This window comes from Monodelphis domestica, chromosome 6 (genome assembly GCF_027887165.1).
Source record: "Monodelphis domestica isolate mMonDom1 chromosome 6, mMonDom1.pri, whole genome shotgun sequence".
Classification (NCBI taxonomy): domain Eukaryota; kingdom Metazoa; phylum Chordata; class Mammalia; order Didelphimorphia; family Didelphidae; genus Monodelphis; species Monodelphis domestica.
The window spans coordinates 67,789,342-67,814,281 of NC_077232.1; the positions used below are offsets into that span (position 1 = coordinate 67,789,342).

A 24,940-nucleotide genomic window follows, 5' to 3' on the forward strand; every position below is an offset into this window, starting at 1 on the left:
GCTGCCCTGAAAAGGTGAGTTGCAGAAACCCATTCCACAATCACTGGGAAGGGGGCTGAATGGCCCTGAGAGTTAGAGTAGAACAATGACTCTTAGGTTCTTCCCACAGAGGATGGGGGATGGAATAGATAGAATGCCAAGAGTCCAGCCAAGAAGAAGAAAAGGGAATAGTTTTTTGGCAGAAAGATTGAAGGAAAAGAAGAACCTTATGAGATCTAGTATCAAGGGCTTGTGATAGGAAAAACCTCTACACTCAAGCCAGTGGTCTCAAACTCAAATTGAAATGGGGAATGGGAGGTGGGGAGGAATGGGGGACTGAACTGTACATAAAGATCCCTATAGGTTACACATGGACTTAGAAAGCCACATGTTAACATTAGCTATTTCCTTTGTATTTTTATTTATTTTGTTAAATATTTCCTAATTAAATTTTAATGTGGCTCTGTCTACATCAAGTTTTACAGGCTCTAGGAAATCTGGTTGGTGTGTCCAGTTCTAACACATCATGTTTTATTTCTTTATCCACCTAACATCCACTACTTCCTTCCCTGAGATATCATCACCAAGTCCAAAAATTATTCCTTCCTCTTCTGCACTCCTACCAAACACCTGACATTTAGATTTGGGGGACCTGGATAGGGGGTGGAGGGAGATCGCCTATTAATAAAAGCAGATCAGCACCTGCTCTGCAAATCCCAGTCTAAAAAGAGCTGCCTGGAGCACTGGGAGATTATTACCAAAATATTATTAGCTATTAGGGGCAGGAATTGAACTCATATCTTAACTCCAAAGCCACCAGTGACTTCAGGCTCAAATAGAAATAGGGTCACCAAGCTGTACATAAGGATTCTTGTGGCTACATACTAACTTAGAAAAACATGCTCATATAATTTTTTTCATTAATATAACAACACATTAAAATCAGATAGGAACTACATTCTAATCTGAGTGAGACAGTCCTTAGAAATGTAGGCCTATGTTTCATTTTCCCTGCCAAAATGTAAACTCTTTTGAGAGCAATCAGTCTTATGCAACTTGAATTCCCACCGTATTAAGAGAGTACTTAGTATTTTCATTTGTTAAATGTGTTGGTCATATAATTTTTAAAAGGATATTTCTTATACAAAAACTAAGTCCTCTGACAAGTAACCACTAAGTTGTGTTATCCCTTTTTTGAAAAAGATCTTTGATTTTTATTAGTTTGTTTTCTTACAAGCACCTTCACCTATGTAGACTGTAAATCTGCCAACATATTTATCACCCAATAAAAAAATCTCTTCAAATTTAGTTAGCCTGATCCACAGACACCAATTTGTTGGTATGCTTATACCCCAGGACTTATCCAACTTGGTTACACCATGAGAGCTTTTCTTCTGGCATAGTTTTGTTTTTTTTTTAAGTCATGATCATCTCCATATCAAAAGGAGTCATCACAATAATCCTTGAGTAGAAGAAATTATAAAATATTTTATAAGCATAAAGCAGTAACATACTAGAACTGTAAATGCCCAAACTTTAAGTGGCAGCAATGTTACCACTGATAATTAGTACATGAAAGGGCAGTCAGGTGGCTTGGTGGATGGAGAGCCAGGCCTGGAGATGGGAGAACCTGGATTCAAATCTGACTTCAAACACTTCCTAGCTATGTGATCTGGACAAGTCACTTACTTAACCCCCATTACCTAGCCCTTATCACTCTTCTGCTTTGGAACTGATACTCAGTATCACTTATAAGACAGAAGGTAAGAGCTTAAAAATTAAAAAATAATTAGTACATTAGTAGAATGCTAGACTTGGGAAGATCTATGTTTGAATTCTACCTCAGACATGCTAACTGTGTAAGTCGCTAGCTCTCAATCAAATGTAATATTATTTGTAAAACACATAACATAACAATGCCTAGCACATAGTAGATGCTTAATAATTGTTCCCTTTCCTTCCCTCAGACTCATTTCATTCAATCTGTAAAAAGGAGACAGTAGCAGCAATCTTCTTCATAGAATTGTCATTAGGATCAAATGAAATAACAAATACAAAATGCTCTGCAAAACTTGAAGTGTTCCATAAATGCTAGCAATTATTATTTTAAGAAACCACCTTTTCTTTAAACAACCTATTTCAAATTGGTGGCCTTATAAGAAAACAATGTATTAGTTGAAGACTGAAAATGTGCCAGAAGTTTTATTATTAATTTATTATCAATTTAGTAAAGCAATTTATTATCAATTAATTAATTATTGAACAAGCTACCAAAATTTTCTTTGGCGTTTTTTGTGCCTTTATCAATTATCAGAAAATATTTGATTAAGCTGAGAATTCTAGGATCTGATGAGTACAAACAAAACCATTATCTGTTTAAAATATGCCAAAAACATAATCTCAAAAACAACTGACATAAAACATGGCATTTGGTAGGGGGGGGAGGGGGGCGATTGGTGGGAGTGGGAAGATGAAGCAAGAGGCATAATTTAATGAGTATGAAAGAACTTTTACTTGACCAGAGTTTTTCTATATTGTGCTAGGTTTTCTGTACCTTTGAAAAATATCTTGAATTTTCTCCTCCATAGAATAATTTCTCCTTTGAAGTTAACATGGTAAAAATATAATTAGATTTTCTTAATTTCCTGGAGGGATATTATGAGGTCAATTTGACATTGGTAGAAAGACACATACATGTCTTTCCAAGTCATCCAAAGTAGTAATGGAACCTGAATAGCTAACATCAAGTTCTCCATCTAGCAACAGAGTAAATGTATTCTGTTCATTTACTGATCTTTTAAGATCATTAAGGAATTGTGTGGTAACCTGCAAAAGAGCACCTATCTCAGCTCAGAAAATTGAATAAATGAAGGATCAGGACTAAAAATTTAGAGTAATAATGGCGAACCTATGGCATAGGTGCCAAAGATGGCAAACATAACACTCTTTGTGGACATGTACACTGTGGCACGCCAGAGTTCAGTACTAGTCAAAGGGACTTGGGCAGAGCTGCTCCTCTCCCCCTTTCCACCATACCTAATGACATTTTTTTCATATTCCCCATTCCTCTGCCAAGCACAACACAATCATAACACTTTATTCCTTCCCTGTGCAGGATAAAGGGGGGGGAGGGGTATTCCTGGCACTTGGTGGGGGCAGGGAGGGCACTGCACATAGTCTCTGGGAGTGGGGTGGGCACAACATTTGAACTGGGGGAGTGGGGGTGAGGCCTGGCACTCCATCTTTAAGAGGTTTGCCATCACTAATCTAGAGGGTCCCTTTCAGTTCTGTTACTTTTTTTTCTCCATGATGATCAAAAGTTTAAGAAGGAAAAAAATCCCCATTTTACACTTTTAAAAAGATTCAAACAATTACTGAAATAAACCTGGGCCCAGTTAAGAGAAATTCACATAACATTTTAAAAACTTTTATGAAGATATGTAGAAAAAGAAAATAAGAAGTCCATACCATGACATTCAAACAATTAGAAATATAATTACTTTGTTTTTGAGATACAAGATTTAAATGTACTAGTTATTATTTAAAACAGAGTCTCAATTCATATAATTTAGGAAAGAATAGAAAAGACTTAATAAAAATTAAAATACCTCACTTAATTATGAATAGAAAGTCAGTGTTCTGTTCCAGTTTAACAATATGTGTTACAATAGAGAGACCAAGGCTGAAATCCCAATCTAGACATTTCTTATCTGTATGATACTCTAGACAAGTTACCTTCTCTTCCAGAATTTCAGTTTCTTTATCTTTAAAATGGAGATAATAATCACTTACAATGCTATTAAAAGGAAATAAAATCTGCAAAACCTTAAAATGTTACAGGAATTGGAGTTAAAATTAAGCAAATGTAGAGTAAGAATGCTCTACCTGGAGTCAAAAAAGGCCTAGGTTTCAATTCTCATTTTCTTTCACTATGTACAAAAATACAGAAAAATCACAAAATGACTCTCTAAAATTTAATTTTACTGATCTGAAAAATAGGGGGTCATAATACTTAACTGTCACTCAAAGAATTGTTTTAAAACTTAATAAATCTCAATATGCTATAGAGATGGGAACTATTTTTTCCCTGATAGAAGATAAGCTAGTTGCTTTAAGACACAAGTATTGGCGTGAAATTTTTAAATCTTGGTATCTCCAGTGGCCAGCAACCATCCTTGACACATAGTAAGAATTTAAACTTATTAAATTTATTTCAAATTAATAATGAAATAATAACCTTTGCTAGTTCTTAAAATGTTGACATTTAATTTCTGGAAATATTCAACATTCACAAAATTCCCTAAATCTTTCTAAGAAAATCATTTATCTCATTATTATAATCATTCTGATTTTCATGTCAGTTCAATTATAATAAAGATGTAAGTAATTTGCCAGAATAATCTGATTTTATGAGTACTTTTTCTAGTTCTGGTTTGGGCCCAACCCGATTTCTAAGTAAAGAATTTAGATGATTATTTAAAAAAAAATAAAATGTTACAAGGAAACAGGAACTGAGCCAGCTGAGCAAGAAGAAAACACCTCTTTTATAGTTGAACTTTCAACAAAGTACAAAAATCTCAGCCAGGAAATGAACACTTAAAAGCTCACCCCCATCCCCCCACTGATACAAAAAAGAGGAAAGACTACATAGTTCAATTTAATTTTCTAATTGATATAAAATCAATGGTCCCAAAGTGTGGGTTCAGAGATATTGTAGGGAATCCATAAAACCATTTGGACAATAAGCACTACCTTTTTATCTTCATTTAGTTGCAACAAAATATGGAGCAAAACTAAGGAAGATACTCCCACAACATAGATGTCATTGTTAACTAATAAAAATACAAATTCTAACTGTTACTGAATTTACAGTAGTTTTTAATCATGTGTTTTCTAAATCATTCTTATTCTAAAAAGTTAAGTATAATCCTATAAAGGGAAAAAATGGAACTCAAATGGAAGACTTTCAAGCCTTTATGATGAAAAAACAAAACAAAATCCAAGCCTAAGTAAAAACTCTGAACTACAAATATAAGGACAATTCTAGAAAAGCAAATTTATTTGAGCAACTAAAAGTTGTCTGAAAGTATAGCTATATAACATTCTAGTTTGAGCAGAAAAAACAAGTGTCTCCTTAGGACCTTAATGTCTTCAAAGGACATGAAGAGAATTAAATAAGGAAAGTAAAAGACCTAGGAATGGGTTGGTTCAGTTTTAAGGGTTTGAAGAAGGGAAAGGAGGAAGAAACTTGTTATTCTTCATAGATGGGATATGTGAGAAGAAAAAACAAACCCAGAAGAAAGGGTGGGGACGCAGCTATCTTCCTATACTACATGACTGACCACCCATCCCTGGGTGTTAGAACTCTTGTCGAGTCCAATCTCCACTTTATAAATAAGGAAACTGGCCCAAAGAGGATAAATAACTTGCCCATGGTTCTACAGGTAGTCAGAATAAAACTCATGCTTTCTAACTCCAAATCTAGTGCTCTGTCCATAATATAATTTCCTAATTACGTGATTCTATTTGGATTTTCTTTTCCTTGAAACGAGCCTATTAAAATTTGGCTTATTACATGGCAAACATCTACTTTCATTTTTTTCTGGGCAATTTAGCTGTGTGCCATGCAATAAAAGTGCAAAAAAGAGGCAAGGCAGTTAAACTCTGCTAGCTCATATATGAATTCTAAAGAGGCAGTAAAATGTAATAAATGTTTTAATAAGATAGCTAATAACTATTTGATGTTACCACTATATTAGTTAGATCCAGCAAAGCTAATCATTCAACCTGAACATCTGGTCTACTTAATAACTATTATTTTTTAATCTAACATTTTATTAGGAAGACAAGAATCTTTTATTTAAAATAACCACTTTAGTTATAAAAGTCTCACAACAAAACAGTTAAAATACTGAAAACCATTATCAATGAGAACTACATGCAATATACTCTACTTCTGTGTTAAAAGTTAAAAACGTAAGATCCTTCATCTTAGGAAAACAAAATGCAAAAAGTTATTAGCTAGGACAACATATATACCATGGAATATCCCAGCTATTCAACTAATGATCCCTAACCTATGACATGGATGAAAAGTACTACACATATTGTTAAATGGGAATTTAACATTTTGTTAAGCTCTGATGAGAAAATATTCTGAAGTAAAAATACAGGATTATAGATCATTAGTTGAAAAGGTTCTTAAGGACCAACAGTATAAATATTTATTTAAAAGATGAAATAACTGAGGCTCAAAAGTGATTAAGTGATCTGCCCAATCACAGTTACTGAGGGTCTAAAGCAGGATTCAATTCAGGTCTTCCTGACTTCCAAGTGCAGTCCACCATTAAATATATCCCCTAGGCTGCTTGTTAACATTAAATACATAGCTAACATTTTGTTAACATCTAGCTAAAATATTAACTAAATACTTCTTGAAACCTAAATGAAAGACAAATACTTTCAAATCTAACAGAATCTACTATAGTACAGGCTATATAATATATTACAAATATCATCTTGGAATTCATTTTTTAAGAAAGGAGAGGGTTAAGTCTCAAGTCATGGAAATCCAATGGTGATTGTTATAATAGCCACTTTCTAAAATTCCCACCTAAAATTTAGGAGCTTAGAGACCCTAATTTACATGCTAACTGCAGAAAACAATATTACTAACACTTAAAGAGTATATCATCTTAAAAAAATTTTCCCCATAACTTAAAAACCCTAAAAGTCAAAAGTTTTCTTGCCTGGGCTTTTCATTATTGGTAGTTAAACATAAACCCTGAATCATTTCATATGGATGGATACATAATTAGTACATTTTAGCCATGAAATTCATTAAAATAAACTCATCTTTATAATACTCTATTTTAAAAGTTCGTTTGAAAGGACCATACCTGATGTACTTGGCCTTGGGCTTTTGTAAGCTGAGCTGATCTAATATTTAAAGAATGACTTCTTGTTACTGTTGATCCCAGAAGGGGTTTTCCATTTACTTTTTTTTCAGGATTACAACCTGTTGATGATCTTTTTTCAAGAAGCACAGCATCCCAAGGATCCTCTGCTGTTAAAATTGGCGTATTTTTCTCTTCTCCATGATCCAACACCTCCACATTATCCACTTTAGGTTTACTTAAAGGATCCAGGTCTAGCCAGTCAAATTTACTAATATCATCAGACTTTGGGGACCCTTGTAAATTACTAACAGTAGCTTTTGTATTATTTATCTCCAAATCAGTCCTTGCTTTGCCATTTTTTAAAAATTCTGAAGTGCTAGCTATTTTGTCAAAAAGTTTTGCCATTTCAGGACTGACTGCTGGACGATAAATGGGTAAACTTCCTTGTGGATGAAAAGATGTAGAAGGTGTCGAAGGGTATGAAATGTATTGGGATTGTCTTGGAAAACTTAAATAAATAGGTTCAGCAGATGGAAATGTAGACATGCTTGAACTGAAGCCATTTTGGAATGCACCAGCCTGTTTACAGTAAGGTGATGGATAAATAGAAGGTAAAGTGCAAGGCCCAGGGAATCCAGGTGACCACTGTCCCCTTTGAATAGTAGGCCGTAGATAAAACTGTGCTGAAAAAGAAGGGCTCAAGACAGGAGTACCTGGCACTGTAGGTGCTTTACTAGATTCAAAATTGTCATCTAGCAGTAGTTTCTCAAGTTCAGCATGAGTTAGCTTTTCAATATCAATGTCTACAGCCCTTTTGGGTGAATCTGATTCAGGAAACACCATGAGATCAAGGTCCTGTTTACTATTAATTTCTTGTGATTTCTGAGCAATACTACTTGAGAATTCAAAACCTGGTTGATTTTCAACTACTCTTTTGTTGTCTTTTTGCAGTTTTGCTAGAGCTTCAGCTTCCATCTGTAATGCTTCTTCCCTGTCCACATCTTTTGTCTTTGCTGGCCCCGAAGGTGAGGATGAACACTGCTTAAACCCATTGTTACTGGATAGCTGAGCCATGCTGTAAAAAGGATGTCCATTTAAAAGGGCAAGGCTATCTTCTAAACCAGTCTGTCTTGTAGGTCTTGAGGAATAAACCAGATGTACCTGTACAAACAGGGGAAAAAAACTTCAATTAGGTTCTCAAAATTCGTTAAATAATTTTGTCATATATTTAAATATGAAAAAGAACAAATTCATCTAGTGTAATTATGTAACTGTACCCAATTCTAAAACCAAGAGAATGGTAACACATTCATTTCTTGGCCAGTCTTCTTGACATTCACCTCCTTTCTTTAGCCAAAGGTCCCCAAGGTGTGTTGCTTTCTCCTAATTAGAAGCTCCTTAAGGAAAGGGATGATTTCACTTTCATATTTGTATTCCCCAGGGTTTAGCACACTACTAAGAATATATTCAGTATTTAACCAATGTTATTTACTCTTTTATTTTTTCCTTCATTTGAGGTGAGGCACAATTAAAAATATTCATTAGTGGGCCAGCTAGGTATCTTAATGAATAGAGTCAGAGGAGACAGTAGGTCTTCAATTCAAACCTGATCTCAGACACTTCCTGGTTACATGACCCTGGCCAAGTCATTTGACCTCAATTACCTAGCCTTTATCATTATTCTGCCTTGACATTGATACTTTGTATCAATTCTAAAAAAGAAGAAAAGGGTTTAAAAAAATTAAAGTGTTCATTAGGACTGATTAATCTAGCAGCAGAAGCAAGGTGGATGGGATAGACTACTAAAGGCAGAAAGATCAGCTAGGTTCTAGGCAACAATCCAAGTCTGAAACAAAGCCTGAAGTGGTATTAGTGAGAAAAGAAAGGAGAGAATAGATATGAAATACCATGTAGACAATACTGAAACAATGGGAGAAAAAAGATAAAATATCCAGGAAGAGAGTGACTAGGGAAAAGAGATAATCTTACGCAGTCCCACTTGATTATATGTCTGGTCGTGTGTGAAAATTAGAAAGCCAAGGCAAGAGAGGTCCAAGGTGCCCAAAGCAAGCAACTGCTATATGTGAGACTGGTTTGAGGGCAAGAGAAAAGGCCAGAAAAGCAGAATGGTATCTGCTAGAGTAGGAAGCAGCCTAAGCCTAGCAAGCTCTGGGCTTTCAAAGAGATAAAGATAATATACAGGGTCAGTTCTAACAGGTGGAGGAATATTCCTAATATCAAAGAGACTCTCATAGGGAAAGGGATCTGACTAAAATGAATACAGTGATCCTTCACCTATCAAGGGAGTTACATTCCAGAGACTCTAATGTACTGCATTTCCATTGTGGGTATTCATTTGCAAAATATAGTGAAAACTCCATGATACAAAATTAGATTTTTTTTAAAACCTACCATATAGTGAAGCTGCAATAAATGTACTGGGGATGACTGTATAGACAATTCTTGCTTTATAAAAATTTACATTATGCAAATTCGAATTTAAGAAAACTGCATTCCCAGAAAACATGTTAACTTTACTATGCACTTTCTAGTGAAAAGTTCCTGGTACAGTATTCCTATCTCATCCCTCCTCCACAAAAACAAACAAACAAAAAACTATCAACTATACAAATGAAATGGGGTGGGGGGAGAGAAACTGGGTGGTTCAGTAGATTAAGAGCCAGGCCCAGAGACAGGAGATCCTGGGTTCAAATCTGGCCTCAGACACTTCCTAGCTGTGACCCTGGGCAAGTCACTTAACCCCCATTGCATAGCCCTTACTGCTCTTCTGCCTTAGAACCAATACACAATATTGATTCTAAGATGGAAGATAAGGGTTTAAAAAATAAATAATGCACATGAAATCAAAAAAGGGAGAGGGGGAAGACCCTTCTTGCCTTGGGACCTCCTCACACCTGGTGATCCATGCATATATCTTCCCACTGGAGTTCTACATGCCTGTCCCAGGCTAGGGATCCATCATCTTCTCTGTTCTGCCAGGTCCAACCCCAAGTGCTCATTTGGAGGGGCTGTGAGTCCCTCTTCTAGTTTTTTCTTCTTGCTCTGACTCCATTGTCCCTTCTCAACTCTCTCCATAGCTTTTCACTCTCTTTAGGTCTCCCTCTCCTCTTCCTTATGGGAAAATTCGAATTATGTAAAGCTTATAAAACTTCAAAAGCAGGGCAACCTGGGATCTAAGGAATTTAACACAGACTTTCTCCTTTACTTTTCCTTTTTTTTTAAAAATCCTTACCACTGTGACACCAAGCTGCCCCTTCCCTTTTACTTTGTATGTATTTCTATTTACTAATCTATATAGATACTATGGGCTCCATAAGAAAATGCAAGGTCCTTAAGTGCAAACCTGCTTACATTTTCTGTCATTATATCCCCAGCAACTACTAGTAGAGTACTTGGACACATAGCAGGGTCTTAATAAATAAATGCCTGTTCATTAACTGATTGATTCAATGCAAGATTTGTTGGAAGAGTCTGAAACTATAAATGTTCTTTAATATGATTCAGCAGCATAAAACATTTAACTTATAGAACTTAAGAAAACTGGAAACAAATAGATCTGAAAGGAACTCAAACTTTGTCCTTAAGTGTTTCTGAAGAGATAATGGCTCTGACAGCAAAAAAAATATTACAGATATTATAAATACCTTGACCAAAAAGGGAAGTGAGGAGCAAAGTTTATGGAACAGGGGCTCTCTCTTCACATACACAATGGAAGAAATCCCAGCATCCATGAATATGTATCTCTGTGTGTGTGCACACATACAGATAGTTATAGATAACCATTTCAATATAATTTGCTTCATTTGTAATCCTATGAATTTAATTTTATGAATTTGAAAGCATTATTCTCACTCATCAAACTGGCTGAAATAACAAAATGACAAATGTTGGAGGGAATATGGAAAAATGCAGACACCAATGGGAACTGTTAACTGATCCAACCATTTGAGAAAGCAATTTGGAATTACAGTGATCCCTCACCTATCATGGGAGTTATGTTCCAGAGACCCCCTCAATAGGTGAAAATCCAAAAAGTAGCAAGAGAGCAAACAGACCAATGCTATAGTAACTGAGATAATCAGCACCCAAGGATACAGAACACAGCTTGGTTGGTTTGGTTGCCTTTGTGCAAGCAGTAGTAGTGTACTGCATTTCTATTGTGTACAATACAGTATTCATCAGCAAATTCCCACGATATAGAGAAAACTCCACAATTCAGAATTAGATGTTAAAAAAAACCCAACTCATGATACAATGAAACCATGATAAATAAACCACTATATAGTGAGGGACAACTATACACCCAGAGTCATAAAACTGTGTATACCCTTAGCCCTAGTGTTTGTCTCCTCCCCCTCCTGAGGAACTTTACCAGTCTATCAAACATTCCTGAGATAACACAGTTGCATCAGTTTTGCATCCTGTAAATCTCAAAATTTCTCAGACTTGTGAATGTTAAAAATTTCCCCATCAGGGAATTCTTAATTGGAACAAATTCCCTACTGAGAAACATTCCCCATTTTGATGTGAGAACTCGCCAGGATCAGAAATGGGAGGACCTCTACTCCAACCATACTTAAGACTGCTTTAGGGGAAAAAAACTCCTTGCTAAACAAAGAAAGTATTTGGATCCATGCTTATGGTGGGGCAAGGAGTTCTTTGAGCCAGGCCTGTTTTTAGAATTGATACAATGAGATGCTAGGTACCTAAAAGGGTCGGGCAAGTTTTCTCTTAATGAGATTAGTTGACTCAGCTGTGTTTTCACTGGTTCAGACATACTGAGGAGATTTGTCAACTTAGCAGGAATTCAGATGGGCAGTCCTTTGGAAAGCGTCTACAGTGATTGGTAGATATAGGGACTTAGGGGAGGTGACATGGGAGAAAAACCCCTATATAAGAAAAAGCAGGATCTCTTGAGGCGATATATCCTTTTGGAGAAAGCCTTTTGGAGGATCTCTGATGAGGACCGCTTGGGAAGAATCTCTTGAGAGAGGCCTTTTGGAACAGTCTCTGGCTGGAAGGCTCTCTGCTGAAGTCAACTGAGATGGAGCTGGCCTGATGTCACTAGAATCCTTGTTTAGTCAGACCTTGTGGTGAGTGTTAAAAAATTGACTGATTTCTCTCTTAAGACTCAGGTCTAGGTCATATTGGCTTGAGGCCCTTCATACTTATTCCTTTCTTACTCTCTCTCTCTTTCTTTGATTACTCATTGTATTGTTAATTAAAATCTCTATAAAACCCAATTGACTTGGGTATTTGAATGATTGGGAATATTTCCCTGGTGACCACCTTATATTTGATTTAAAAACCAAGACACTGTAGTGAAACATATTTCTGTGGTCAAATTTACTCACCCTCTCTTATATCTATCACAATATATATCTTCCACCATTTTAACTCACTACAGTTTAAGACCTCAACCATTTTAAATCTCACAATCCCTCTATGTACTGTGTCAGTAAAAGTCAAGGTTTGGGGCTTCTGAGTGGGAGAATCAAGAAAGAACCAGGGGAGAACCGAGAAGAGAACAGAGAAGGCAGGTGAGGGGGGGAAGGAGAGAAGAGAGATGCAGGCTAGGCACCACGTGGTCAGGTTACTTAGAGGAATAGTTGTCTACCCTTTCCAATAAACTTTATAAAATATATATTTGGGTAGAAATATTATTTTTAATTCTTACACTAGCAATACGGGTTCTTTTTCTCAAGGAGATGAGGGGAAAAAAAGCAAAAAAGCTATGTGTTCCTAAATATTTATAGCAGTTTTTTTTGAGGTAGCGAAGAATTGGAAATTGAAGGGATGCCCATCAATTGGGGAATAGCTAAACAAATTGTGGTGTGTGATTGTGATGCAATACTACTACAACATCAGAACTGATGGATAGGTCTTTTTTTTAAACTTGAAAAGGACTATATGAGATAATGAACAATGAAATGAATAGAACCAAGAGAATACTATACATAGCTACAGATTTAATATATGAAGAATAGCTTGTAAATGTTACCTCCAGAGAATGAACTGAGAAATATAAATATGAAAGACATAACATATATACATATCGGTTTCCCAGATGATGCTTTCTATGATGTGGGGAAGATAAGGTGGGGCTGAGATATTTATAAATGAATTCTATTAATCAAAATAAAAACTTTTCTAAAAAAAAGTATTAATCTGAAATTTCATCAGACTGCCAAAAGGGCCCAGGACTCAAAAATTTGGTTCACAAGGGGCAGATGGGTAGTTCAGTGGATTGAGAGCCAGGTGTGGAGATTGGAGGTCCCAAGTTCAAATCTGGCCTCAGACACTTCCCAGTTGTGTGACCCTGGGCAAGACACTTAAGCCCCAATGCCTAGCCCTTACCACTCTTCTGCCTTGGAACCAATGCACAGTATTGATTCCAAGATGGAAGGTAAGGGTTTAAAAAATTTTGTGTTTTTTTTTTGGTTCACAGGGTAAAAAGTGTAGTGATAAAAACAACAAATACAGAAAAAGGCTACAAAGGGAATGTTACCACTTTAGACTTCTGCTAAGGGCTAATTATCCACAGCCCTTTCCTAACTAAACATTTAACTTCATCTACCAAGAAACATTTTCCAATGGAATGCAATGGAAATCAACAAAAAATAGGGTATTTTAAAGCCAACTTTAAAACTATTTTGAAAAGTGAAGTCAAACTTATTCATGTGCCTCAAAAACCTCAAACTGGTAGTTACATTTTTATACCTTATAAAATAAAATTTTTGCAACTTGTAGAGATAATTTTAGGGTTGTGACTTAAAATATAAATTAATTGGTCACCAGGGGAAAAATCCCAAATAAAATACCCAAGTCAGTCTGGAGATTTATGGTAATTTTAATTAATAGACAGGGAAGGATTTTAAGAAGAAGGAGGGAAGAGGGTATAGGATTTCTCCTGCCTGGTCTGTGCTAGGGGGAGTTCAAGATCTCCACCGCTAGGTCTCTGAAGGAGATTAGAGGCTTCTAAGAGGATAAAGTTTAGAAAGTAAAGGAAGGAACACTCAGGCAGAAACTCATTACCGAACCAGAAAATAGCTGTAGCCATGCCAAGATGCCGAAAAGCCCAGCACCCTGCCACCAGCCACCTATCCGCTGCCAAAGGTACCGAAGAGAGGAAGTAACGCGAAATATACAGACCTTTTACTCTTGTGTCCCCCTCCTCTAAATTTTCACGTCTACTAATCATATCAGAGGCTTTTCTCCAGGACTTCCCATTCTTTAGTTCTCATCTTCTTTGATTAGATTATATCTTTTGAGTTAACTCTTCTTTGTTAAGCTTACCCTTTGTTAGTTACTTAACCTTTTTGTGATTAATTTAACCTTTATAGTTACTTAACACCTTTTGGTATTAAGATCTTAAAATAGACTTAGCTTAAAGTTCTAGTTTCACTATAAAGTAAGAACTAAGTACCTTCATTGTTCAATCAGGAGATTACAATTTCATCTTCCTCATAAAGTAAGATCTAAGTAGGGAGGAGTACTCTAAATTTCACAAACTTTGAAAGACCCAACTCTAATCAATGCAATGGTAAATCATTACTCCAAAAGCCCAAGAGATCTAATCTAAGAAAAAACATTTTATTAAGTACTTACCACCTGTCAGCGGATACAAAGAAAGGCAAAAAACGGTGTAATAGGCATTGAAGATAGTCAGTGGAAATGATCAGTTAAGGATTGAAAGTGTTACATGAAGAACAGCAAGGAGGGCTCCATGACTGGACCAGAGTATATGGAGGGGAATTCTATGTATGAAGTATGAAAAGGCAGGAAAAAAACAAATTACAAAGGGCTTTGAAAGAAAATGGGAGGATCCTGGAAGTAACAAGGATCCACTGCCATTTATTGACTAGAAAGGTATTATGGGGAGGTGTACATTATAGGAAGATCAATTTGACAGCTCTGAAGGGATTACAAAGAACAAATTGCCATGAGAAAAACAATGTTGCCACACTGGATCTTAAGGCAAAAGTGAGGATTCAGTGAAAAACAAGATGTTATTGCAAAAGCATTTTTCTTGTTGCAACAATATACAAAATCCTTATTAGTTAACAAGTCTTAACCTTCAAATAAGAAAAGATTTGGGGGATGATTCTAAATTCCAAAAAAGTCTATTCCTAGGCAATTTAGGCTGAATACACAATTGAACTTCCACTTCTTCTAAAGGTTTTCACATTAGCATTCCCAATTAGCAGACATTCTTGAATTTAGCATATTAATCATCTATGGCACTACTGACCTAGGTTTCCCAGACTCAGTCTCCCCCTCCTTATCCACAGTCATGAGCTTTACCTGTAGTAAGAATTTGGCAGTGGTGTGTAAACTGAACTTTGTATCTGAAGTAACTATCTGTATCTGAGCCGGATTGCACAGGCCACAAGTGGGAAGAGATCTGAAGCACCTTCTCTGAACTACATTTTTTTTTTTAACATGCCAGCTTCTTGGGGACTATCACAGCCAGAGTAAATACAATGAGCAAAAGAAATTTCACTTTGTCTAATCTTTAATTATGCTTTAGAACAAACTGCTAGAACATACCTACTTTTATTTGCTATTAATCAAAAATTTGATTTAGAAGGGCAAAATAAAACACCTACCATGGGGACTGGGAGGATGCCCTCAACAGTATCAGGGAAATTTAAGAAAAGAGAAGGGTTAGGGTTAGATTACGTTTAAGAGGAAAGATGATGAGTTCAGTTTGGACAAGCTGAATTTTAAATGTTTACAGGATTTAAATGTTTACAGTTTAAGATGTCTAAAAGGTAGTTGGACTAGAAGTCAGGAGAGAGGTTAAGTCTGGAAAAGCAGATTGGAGAGTAATCTAAATATAGATGATAACTGAAACTCAGAGCTGATAACATCACCAAGTGAAAATACAGAAGGAGAAAAGCATGAGGCCCATACAAAGCCTTGGGGTTAACTCTGTTAGTACTGTAATAGGTGGGTTAAAAGAAGGGTTCAAAACTAACTATATATAGAACAGGTTTATTTAGCTAAAGGGTAAAAGGGAAAAAGGGAATTAGGGAATAACTAACTCGTAACTGAAACGGAGATGAAAACCCTTATACCTTCTATAATTATTCTAGACTAAAGTCTTACAGTAGTAATTAAGGCTAAGGGAGTTTTGGAGGAACAAGGACAAAGGGCCAAAGAATCTCACAACCAGGAGTCCTCTTTGATTCAAGCAGTAGTCCCAGAAACAGCTGTGTTGAAATCCACTTGACAGCAACATCAACACCAATAACAGCAAGGACAGGCAGAATATCAAGAAAGCCAAAGAAGAGGGAATCACTGGCTCTCTGGATCCACCCCAGAAATACCAAACAGAAACCCTCTCTTTCTTCCAGGAGTTCACCAGCTGTTCTCAGTGCTCAGTTCCCTACCTCCTGAGAGTTCTGTGTGGAATGTTGGTTTGCAGGATCTCTTGCTGTCAGCTTACCCTGTTAAAATCCCTTACTACAGTAGACATGATATTGTCAGCTTGAAATCTGAATACCCATCTCTGCCCTCTGAGAAACCCCAGTACCAGACACACCTGTTTTGGGCTGAACTACAGGCCTTAAAGTATTTGGGGATCCTAGTTTGGGTGGTATTAATGGATAGTCAAATGTTGAATGCTTGTTTTTGGAAGCTTCTCCCATTGTATTAAAGTCCTCCCTGTGGAAGCCCAGATCTTAGTTTGACCCTTTCCTTTGTATCTGTTATAGTTGACAGCTCCCTGATACCCCAGCTACTGGCTGCAACCTCTTTGCAGCCTGCTTGCAGTTTGTCTATTCATGCTTGCGGTACCAAGTTCTCCAGAGGGTATAAAAGATCCCCAAGTTCTGTTACTCTTCAGAGAAAGCATCTAGGGCAGTGTCTTCTCCCAGGGATAGGTTCCCAGAGTCCCAAGGTGTAGGCCCTGTAAAGTTGCTGGTGCTGGGCTCTGTGTAGCAGTCCAATAATGGACCTATTCCTCTCCTGATTAAAGACTTGATTTTTATGACTACTTTAGTAAGTTCTGTGTTTTTTTCCAGGTTAACAATGGATAATGATACAGCAAAGGAGATAGAACAAAAGTAGTCAAATGGGTAGGAAAAGAACCAGGTGAAAAAAAAAACTTCCTGAAAAGAATCAATGGACTATTGATATATAGTAAAATTTAAAACATACATAATCAACCTGCATAGTTTGCCTGTAAACAAGAGGTCATGGCTGAAACAAAAACAAAGGAAATAAAAGGCCATCAATGAAAACTTCATGATTGATGTTTGTCAAATTAATAATTATTTTTTAATTTTTTTTTTCATTTACTAATATGCCCAGTTCCCATTCCCAAAGAAAAACTTTTGAGATTCTACTTAATGGCTCAATTTGTTTTTTTTAAGTCATACTACTTATTAAGCATAATTAATCAACAAACAACATGATTAAGTGAAAATAGAACTGCATTTAGAGTCATAAGATATTTCTGAGAATACTAGCTCTGAAACATAACCATCTGAAGCATAATTATCAGTATAATTCTGGGCAAAAAAAAATATTGGTTAATTTGACTTTTAAGAATTTGAAAACCAGGGCAGCTGGATGGCTCAGTGGATTGAGAGCCAGGTCCAGAGAGGGGAGGTCCTAGGTTCAAATCTGGCCTCAGACACTTCCCAGCTGTGTGACCCTGGGCAAATCACTTAACTCCCATTGCCTCGCCTTTACCACTCTTCTGCCTTAGAACCAATACACAGTATTGATTCTAAGAGGGAAGGTAAGGGTTAAAAAAAAATTAGAAAACCAAATTACCAGTACCAAAACCGAAAAAATTAAATGTACCATCAACAAAGATAAAATTAAAGCAATTATTAACAGCAGTTTTGCCCAATTACATACAAATAAATCTGACAATCTTAAATGAAATGGATATTTATAAAAATGCAAATTGCCCAGATTAACAGAGGAGAAATAGAATACTTAACCCCATCTTAGAAAAAGAAATTTAACAAGCTCACATAAATGAGCTCTCTAAGAAAAACTCCCCAGAACCATAAGCATTCACAAGTGAATTTTACCAAACATTTAAAGAACAATTAATTCCAATATTATATAAATTATCTGTGAAAATACAGAAAAGAGTTCTACTGAATTCCTTTTATAACACAAATATGGTTCTGATAACTAAAGCAGGAAGACCAAAAAGAAAAGAACAAACCAATTTCCTAATGAATATTAATGCAAAAAACTTTAAATAAAATTCTAATAAGATTATAGCAATATAGTAAAAAAAGATCATACACTAGGACCAGGTGGTATTTATATGAGGAACACAAGGTCCAGTTCAATATTAGGGAAATTATCAACATAATTGATCATATTAGTAACAAAAACAACAAAAATCATGATTAACTTAATACATGCAAAAAAACCTTTTGACAAAACACAATACTAATTCCTATTAAAAACTCTAGAAAGCATAGGCATGAATGGAGGTTTCCTTAAAATGCTAAGTAGTACCTATCTAAAGCCATCAGCAAACATTATCTGGAATGGAGATAAGCCAGAAACCTTCCCAATAAATTCAGAAATGTAACAAGGATGTCCATTATCATCACTATTATTACATACTCTACTAGAAATGCTAGCTATAGCTATAAGACAAAAGAAATTATAGGAATTAGAATGGGCACAGGGAAAACAAAACTATCCCTCTCTGCAGATGACATGTTAGACATAGGATATCCTAGAGAAGCAATTAAAATACTAGTTAAAATAATTAACTTTAGGAAAGTTGCAGGATAGTAAAAAGAAAAAAACTCAGATTAATCATCATCATTTCTACACATTGCCAACAAAGTCCAGCAAGAAGAGAAAGAGAAATTCCATTTTTAAAAGCTGGAGACAATATGAAATTCTTGGGAGTCTTCCTAATAAGACAAACTCAGGAACTATATAAACACAATTACAAAACATTTTTATACAAATTAAGATAGATCTAAACTACTGGAGAAATAGTAATTGCTCATGGGTAGGCAGAACCAATATGATAAAAATTACAATTCTACCTAAATTAATTTATTTAGTGCCATGCCAATCAAACTATTAAAAATATTTTAAAGAATTGGGAAAAATGATAATTCCTTAGGTTCTGATACCTAAAGCAGGAAGAAAAAAAAAAGTCAAGGATATCAAGATGATTAATGAAGAAAAATGTAAAAGTAGGTGGGCTAACAGTACCGGACCTCAAATTATATTGCAAAATAAAAACCATGTAAATATTCTGGTATTGGCTAGGAAATAGATCATCTCATATCAGGCAAACAACACATAGTAGTAAGCAACTATAGTAACCTAGTTACTTTAAAAACCCAAAGATCCAAGCTTTTGGGACAAGAATTCATTATTTGGCAAAAATTCTTGGGAAAACTAGAAAGCAGTTTGGCAGAAACTAGGTTATAAACCAACATCTTGTGTAATTAGAATTTTGAACCCCAGGACTCTCTTCCAACATCCCATTTTTGTTCTCATGTTAAGTCCTTATGTTTTGGAGATAAAATTTTTGTGTGACCATGCCCCTCGCTTTGAGTAAAAGATAGGGATGAGATAAATTTTGCTCCTGCTGATAAGCTGCTTTTCACCGTGCTTTTTTTCTTTTTTGTTTTTTTTTTGTCGGCTATCCACAAGCTACTGCAATTTGTGTTGTTGCTCCCCTTGCTCCCAGCTTCCCCTTCGGCCTCCCCACTACTGCTATTTGCCTGAAGGACTGAGAGCTGTTTGGAAGCACCTTCCTTTTCCTGCAGGAAGGGTGAGATACAAATCCCCTTGGGCTACCCCCTTCCCTACAACCACAGGGTCTAAAGCCTACACTAGCTGTTTTTCAGCAAGGGAACATAGCATGGAGCAGCCAATCCACAGTATCTACCCCAACCCCAGCCTGGCTAACCCAGGGGGCTTCTATGTTCCTGGGGGTGGGGGTGGGGCTGAGGTGTTACAGGGCCACTGGTTTTACCCCCTGGAGGGGAAGGGACAACTCTTCTCCCAAACATTCACTTGTGAGGTTTTTACTCCTAGCCAGTGTAGGGTAGCGCCACCTACGAATAGGAAGCAGAATTGCAAAAAAATTGCCCACTATGAAAGAGCAATGATTATCAAAGTTATAGGATGTCTTTTCTTGCTGGCATTCCTGGGGGTTTTGATAGGATACCTTGTAGTTGATAGCTTAAGTAATTTTGAGTCTCAGGAGATTAATCTCCCTACACCCCCTTGCCATTTTGGCCTGCCCAGTCCCTACAACAAATCCAATACGGGATTCATACATACTATGCTCAGTGTGAGTATGGGGAACCCCAGAAGTGTGACCAAAGGAATCTAGATGGATGATGATACTGGGGAGGAGAAGGAACCTTAAAGAGTCTAGAGGCAAATTTTAAGCCTTTTCAGACCCCATTGCTTATTGATGTTAACTTTTCCAGTCTGTTCCTCTCCAAATAGTGAAGAAGTCTCCATAACACAGCTATCAGAATTGGAGAAAAGGACTCTTGAATTCATTGCTCACATTTTGTCACATATATTTTATTTGTTGATTGTTTGCTTTAAAATTTAATTCTTTTTAAGTTCACATATTAATCTAAAATAATATGCTCTGTTACACTATGTCATTTTCACCTACTGTGTCTTGGCCATTAGCTATAATAGTTCTTTTACATCTTCTTTATTTGTACCCTTCCCCATGCCTGGACTGGAGAAAATATTATAAAAGTCCATAAGCAACTTGGACAAACCATTTTCCATGGCAAAACCATAGGTCCTTATGGATGCTGGGTTTGTCACCAGATCCATCGAGGTCACATGTTGTCTTTAACATTCTTTTATTCCTTTTTGCCTTTGTTCATTGTTACATAAATAATTATGGATGGGCTCCATCAAACTGGTTACAACCTGTATTCAACCTTTGTAGAATTTAATGAGCTGAAAAATCTCAGTTGATTCTAAGGGGTCTTCAGAAGTGATTTCAGATATCTAGTAGCACCACTACCTCTGACTGATCCTTTGCCTATCTTTGAGTTGTGTGTAACAAGAGGTAAGGGTCCATTTAGTAGTTGAAGTGAAGTGTTGTAGCACTGTTGTATTCCCCACCTCCGTGTTTATTAAAAATGTAATGAATGAGATATCAGAAGTGATTTTTCACTACGATAGTCCTTGCCTCCACATTGCATGATAGGACATATAAAGATATGTCTTTTACAGCTGTTATAGTCTCACACCAGAGTGGGGAGCTTTTCCAAGGGGCTTGGTTACCCCATGATAGGTTATAATCTCATCTGGGAGATGGGACAGTTTTCCCAGGGGGCTTTTGTGAACTTTAGATTTACTCCACCCGGATTAGTCTAACAAAACGGGAATGCCTACACCCCTACTTAAGGATTAAGTATTGAGGTAGATGGCCTATGACAGACATGTGCTAGCAAATGACAAATCAGAAACAACTGAAAGACCACTGGGCTGTCCTAAGTCAAGCTTAAGCTACCATTAGTACATGTGAGATGCAGGAAAGTGATGTAAAAACAGTCTATATATTTCACGTCACTTCCTCTCTCTGGCCTCTTTTTGCAGAGAGGTGGATCTGGCGGCAGCATGCTAAGCGTCTTGGTACCTTGGCGTGGCGGCAGCTATTGTCGGGTTTGGCAGTGAGTTTCCTTGATATAATACTGTGAGAAGCTTAGTAGCGGGTATTTTAAAACTATTCCACCCTAATCAGACCATTCTTTAGAAGATCTGATTTAGCTATTTCCTGATCAATAACAATGGAGATACTTGGAACAACAGAATCAGGTCTTGGAAATTCCACATTCTCCACCCTACTCAGTTTAACAAGATTTTGAAAGGTCTGCATCAAACTCAAGATTTAATTATCTGAGGAGATGGCCTTCAACAGACATGTGCAAGAAAAGTACAGACTTCTGAGCTGTCCTAAGTCAAGCTAAGTCCTCATTGGTACAGATGAGATGCAGAAAAGTGATGTAAAAATGTCCATATAAGGCACGTCAGTTTCTGCCTCTTTCTCTTTCCCTGGAGAGACAACTCTGGCTGGCAGTGTGTTAAGTGTTCCGACATCTTGGAGTGTTGGGTGGTGAGTTTTGTCCTAGAGCTGATTTCAGGTTTGGGCATCTTAGCTAAGCCTCTTTGAAGGTCAGGCTGATTCTTTCCTCCTTCACACTCAAAACCTTACTTTCTAGATCTCCTAACTTCCTGCCCGGTACTAGCCCTTTCCTTCCTCCTTCTTCTTAAAATCCTCTCTACTATATCAATTAAATCATCATAAAAGTTGGCATCTGACTTGGGTATTTTATTATTTGGGATTTGCCTTGGCGACCACTTAAATTTAGATTTTTTTTTTCAGTCTCAACCATAATTTCACCCTTTACAGTAGCCTAGTTCAGGTGAGGCATCTTCACTGAGCTCTCTCGGAGTTTAGGTTGATTCTTTCCTCCTTTACCTTCCAAACACTATCCTCTTAGGAAAGCCTCTAATCTTCTGAAAAAACCTCTTGGCGGACGTCTTTGAACTCCCCCTGGCATAGGTCAGGCAGGAGAAATCCTATACCCTTTCTCTCTCTCTTCTCCTTAATTCTTTGCCTCTGTATTAATTAACCCACCATAAAATTTCCAAACTGACTTGGGTATTTTATTTGGAATATTTCCTGGGGACCAAATTAATTTAGATTAAGTCACAACCCTAAAATTACCCTTACACTTTGTAACCCCTAGATGGGTTTTTATATTTGTAATTCTTCCATTTACACTACCCTTCCACCAGAATGATCTATATTTTTGGTGACATTTTAGACTCAAAAGGTTTTTCATCAGCAGTACAGAGGTTTTGTTTTGTTTTGTTTTCTGGTTTCTCCTGCCACATTTTGGAATGATGGCAGTAATAGACTTTGTTAGAAATATGTTCACCAAAGCTGAAAGACTGGCTAGATCTGGAGAACTTTTGACAAGTATCTGTATAATTAGAAAAATGTGGACTCCATCTCTCAGAATTCTTTTCTTGTCCCAAGAATCCTTTCCCCTTCGTTTATGCTTGCATTTGTGTATATATAACTTTGTGGCCCCTCCCTTCCTCTCTCTTTCCATCTCTCTCTCTTTTTCCTCACATGGGAGGCTGGGTGAGCTCTCTGTTTCTCTTTTTGCTTCAAGGTATTATTGATTTGGGCACTTCTTTGAATGTGCATTAGCTGCTATATTACTGTTTTAAAAAGCTGTTAATTGGTGAAAATCATGTGCACTCACACTATGGATCATGGCTAAGTTAAAAAAGAAAATGGATCTCATTTTTGCATGAGAAAGCTTTGTATTGTGCCTCTCCTTGACTAACACAGTGTGTCACTGATGGTGAACCATATAGTTTTTATTTTTTTTAATTGTTTTTCCTTGTAAAGTATGTGAGTTTTCTTTTTTCTCTCATTTTTTGTACTTGAAACACATTATCAATACTAATGCTATTTTTGTTTTTTTGCACTAATGTAAGTTTAAAATGTCCATTAGCCCTAATGTCAATGCATACCCGTGGAAACCTACCATTGATTATTAAATATTATGGGACTTTGATTAATTGTTTCTGATTCCAGGAGAAGGGACCAGTGCCAAGGAGCACCAGATCAAGGAGACCAACCAATGTCAGTAGGAATGATGATATTCTGTGCCAAGACAAGAGACTTGAACTTTTTTTAAGGTTCAAGGAAGCAGCTGTTTGCAAAGGCAGACACAGGATTCTCTCGTGCCAGATCCAGACTTCTACCAAGTACCTCAGTTTGGTTGCCATTTTAGCTCCCCCTATGCCTGAGAGCAAATGTAAAATCAGAGCAGGGAATGATATTTCCTTTTCTGCTTCAAAAATCTTGTCCGTTTTCTCTTTCTTTTATAGTATGGCAATTTTCTATAGTCCTGCCTACTGATTTGGTAAGTACAAAATTGCTACTACAGGCTTGTGGGACATAAATCATATTAATTAGGCCCTGATTCAAGAACCTGTTATAGGCTTTTTTTCCCTTACTCAGAATTGTTACACATGAGACTTTGATATTTTGTATCATTCAGAAATTACTTTTTCTCTTTTATTTGGGTTTGTTTTTTATTTTCTTTTAACAATTGATTCATATACCTCATAACTCAGCCATGTATGCCAAGGTGATTTGTGTGTTGGTCAATATCCTCCTCAGGGGAAATTATATTATTGTCATAAAATTCTAAATTTATAAAAAAGTTTCTTCTTTGTGAGTAATTTTAGGATAAGAAACTTGCTACCTCCCCAAATCAAGAAAGTGAACTGTTTGAAGAAGGTGTCGTGAAGATGCCTGCAGAAACCACACACTGTACTGTAAACCTTAAAATTTCCCAGACCCTACTTTATAAGATTGGATTAAGACCATTCCCCATTTGGGCAGTGAACTCTACTTAAAGCAGGAATGTGAGAATTCTACTTTACCTACTTGGGTCTGCCCTAGGGGAAAATAAAATTGTAAACTCTTTTCTGAACAATGAAAAGTACTTAAACCCATACTTTTCTTAAGCTAAGTACCTATAAAGGTCAAGCAACTTGTGAATTTACAAGGAACAAAGAACTGGAAAACTTACTCAGAGCTTTCCTGGTGTGAATTACTCAAAAATCCACACCTTCTTAAGTGTGGACTAAGAATGGGCAGTCCTTTAGAAACATCTATAGTGATTGGTAGATGTAAGAACTTAGGGGAGGTGACAAAGGAGATTTTTCCCTTAAAAATAAGAGCTCAGGGAAGAGCTGGGAAGTCATTCTGAAACATTCAGATTGGAGAGACTCATTCTGAGGAGACTGATTCTGAAACATTCAGATGGAGGAGGGAGCTGGTAAAAGCAGCTGAGATGCTGCTGGCCTGGTGTCATTAGAAATCCTTACTTAGACAGATCTTATGGTGAGTTATAAAAAACTGACTGATTTTTCTTTTAAGACTCAGGTCTAGGCCATATTGGCTTTGAGGCCCTTCATACTTATTCCTTTCTTACTCTCTCTCTCTTACTTTGATTACT

The 24,940-nt window shown here is 36.6% G+C and overlaps 1 protein-coding gene across 6 annotated transcripts in view; it reads right to left on the reverse strand.

Moving 5' to 3' along the window:
- PIK3C2A (phosphatidylinositol-4-phosphate 3-kinase catalytic subunit type 2 alpha) overlaps positions 1 to 24,940 on the reverse strand; it is a 140,803-nt gene that overhangs the window by 93,554 nt on the left and 22,309 nt on the right. For all 6 annotated transcript variants that reach the window (XM_056802194.1, XM_056802195.1, XM_056802196.1 and 3 more), the window contains one exon: positions 6,879 to 8,039. In XM_056802194.1, coding sequence (XP_056658172.1) covers positions 6,879 to 7,952 — 1,074 coding nt within the window. In that variant the 5' untranslated portion in view covers positions 7,953 to 8,039. The remainder of the gene's footprint in view (positions 1 to 6,878; positions 8,040 to 24,940) is intronic.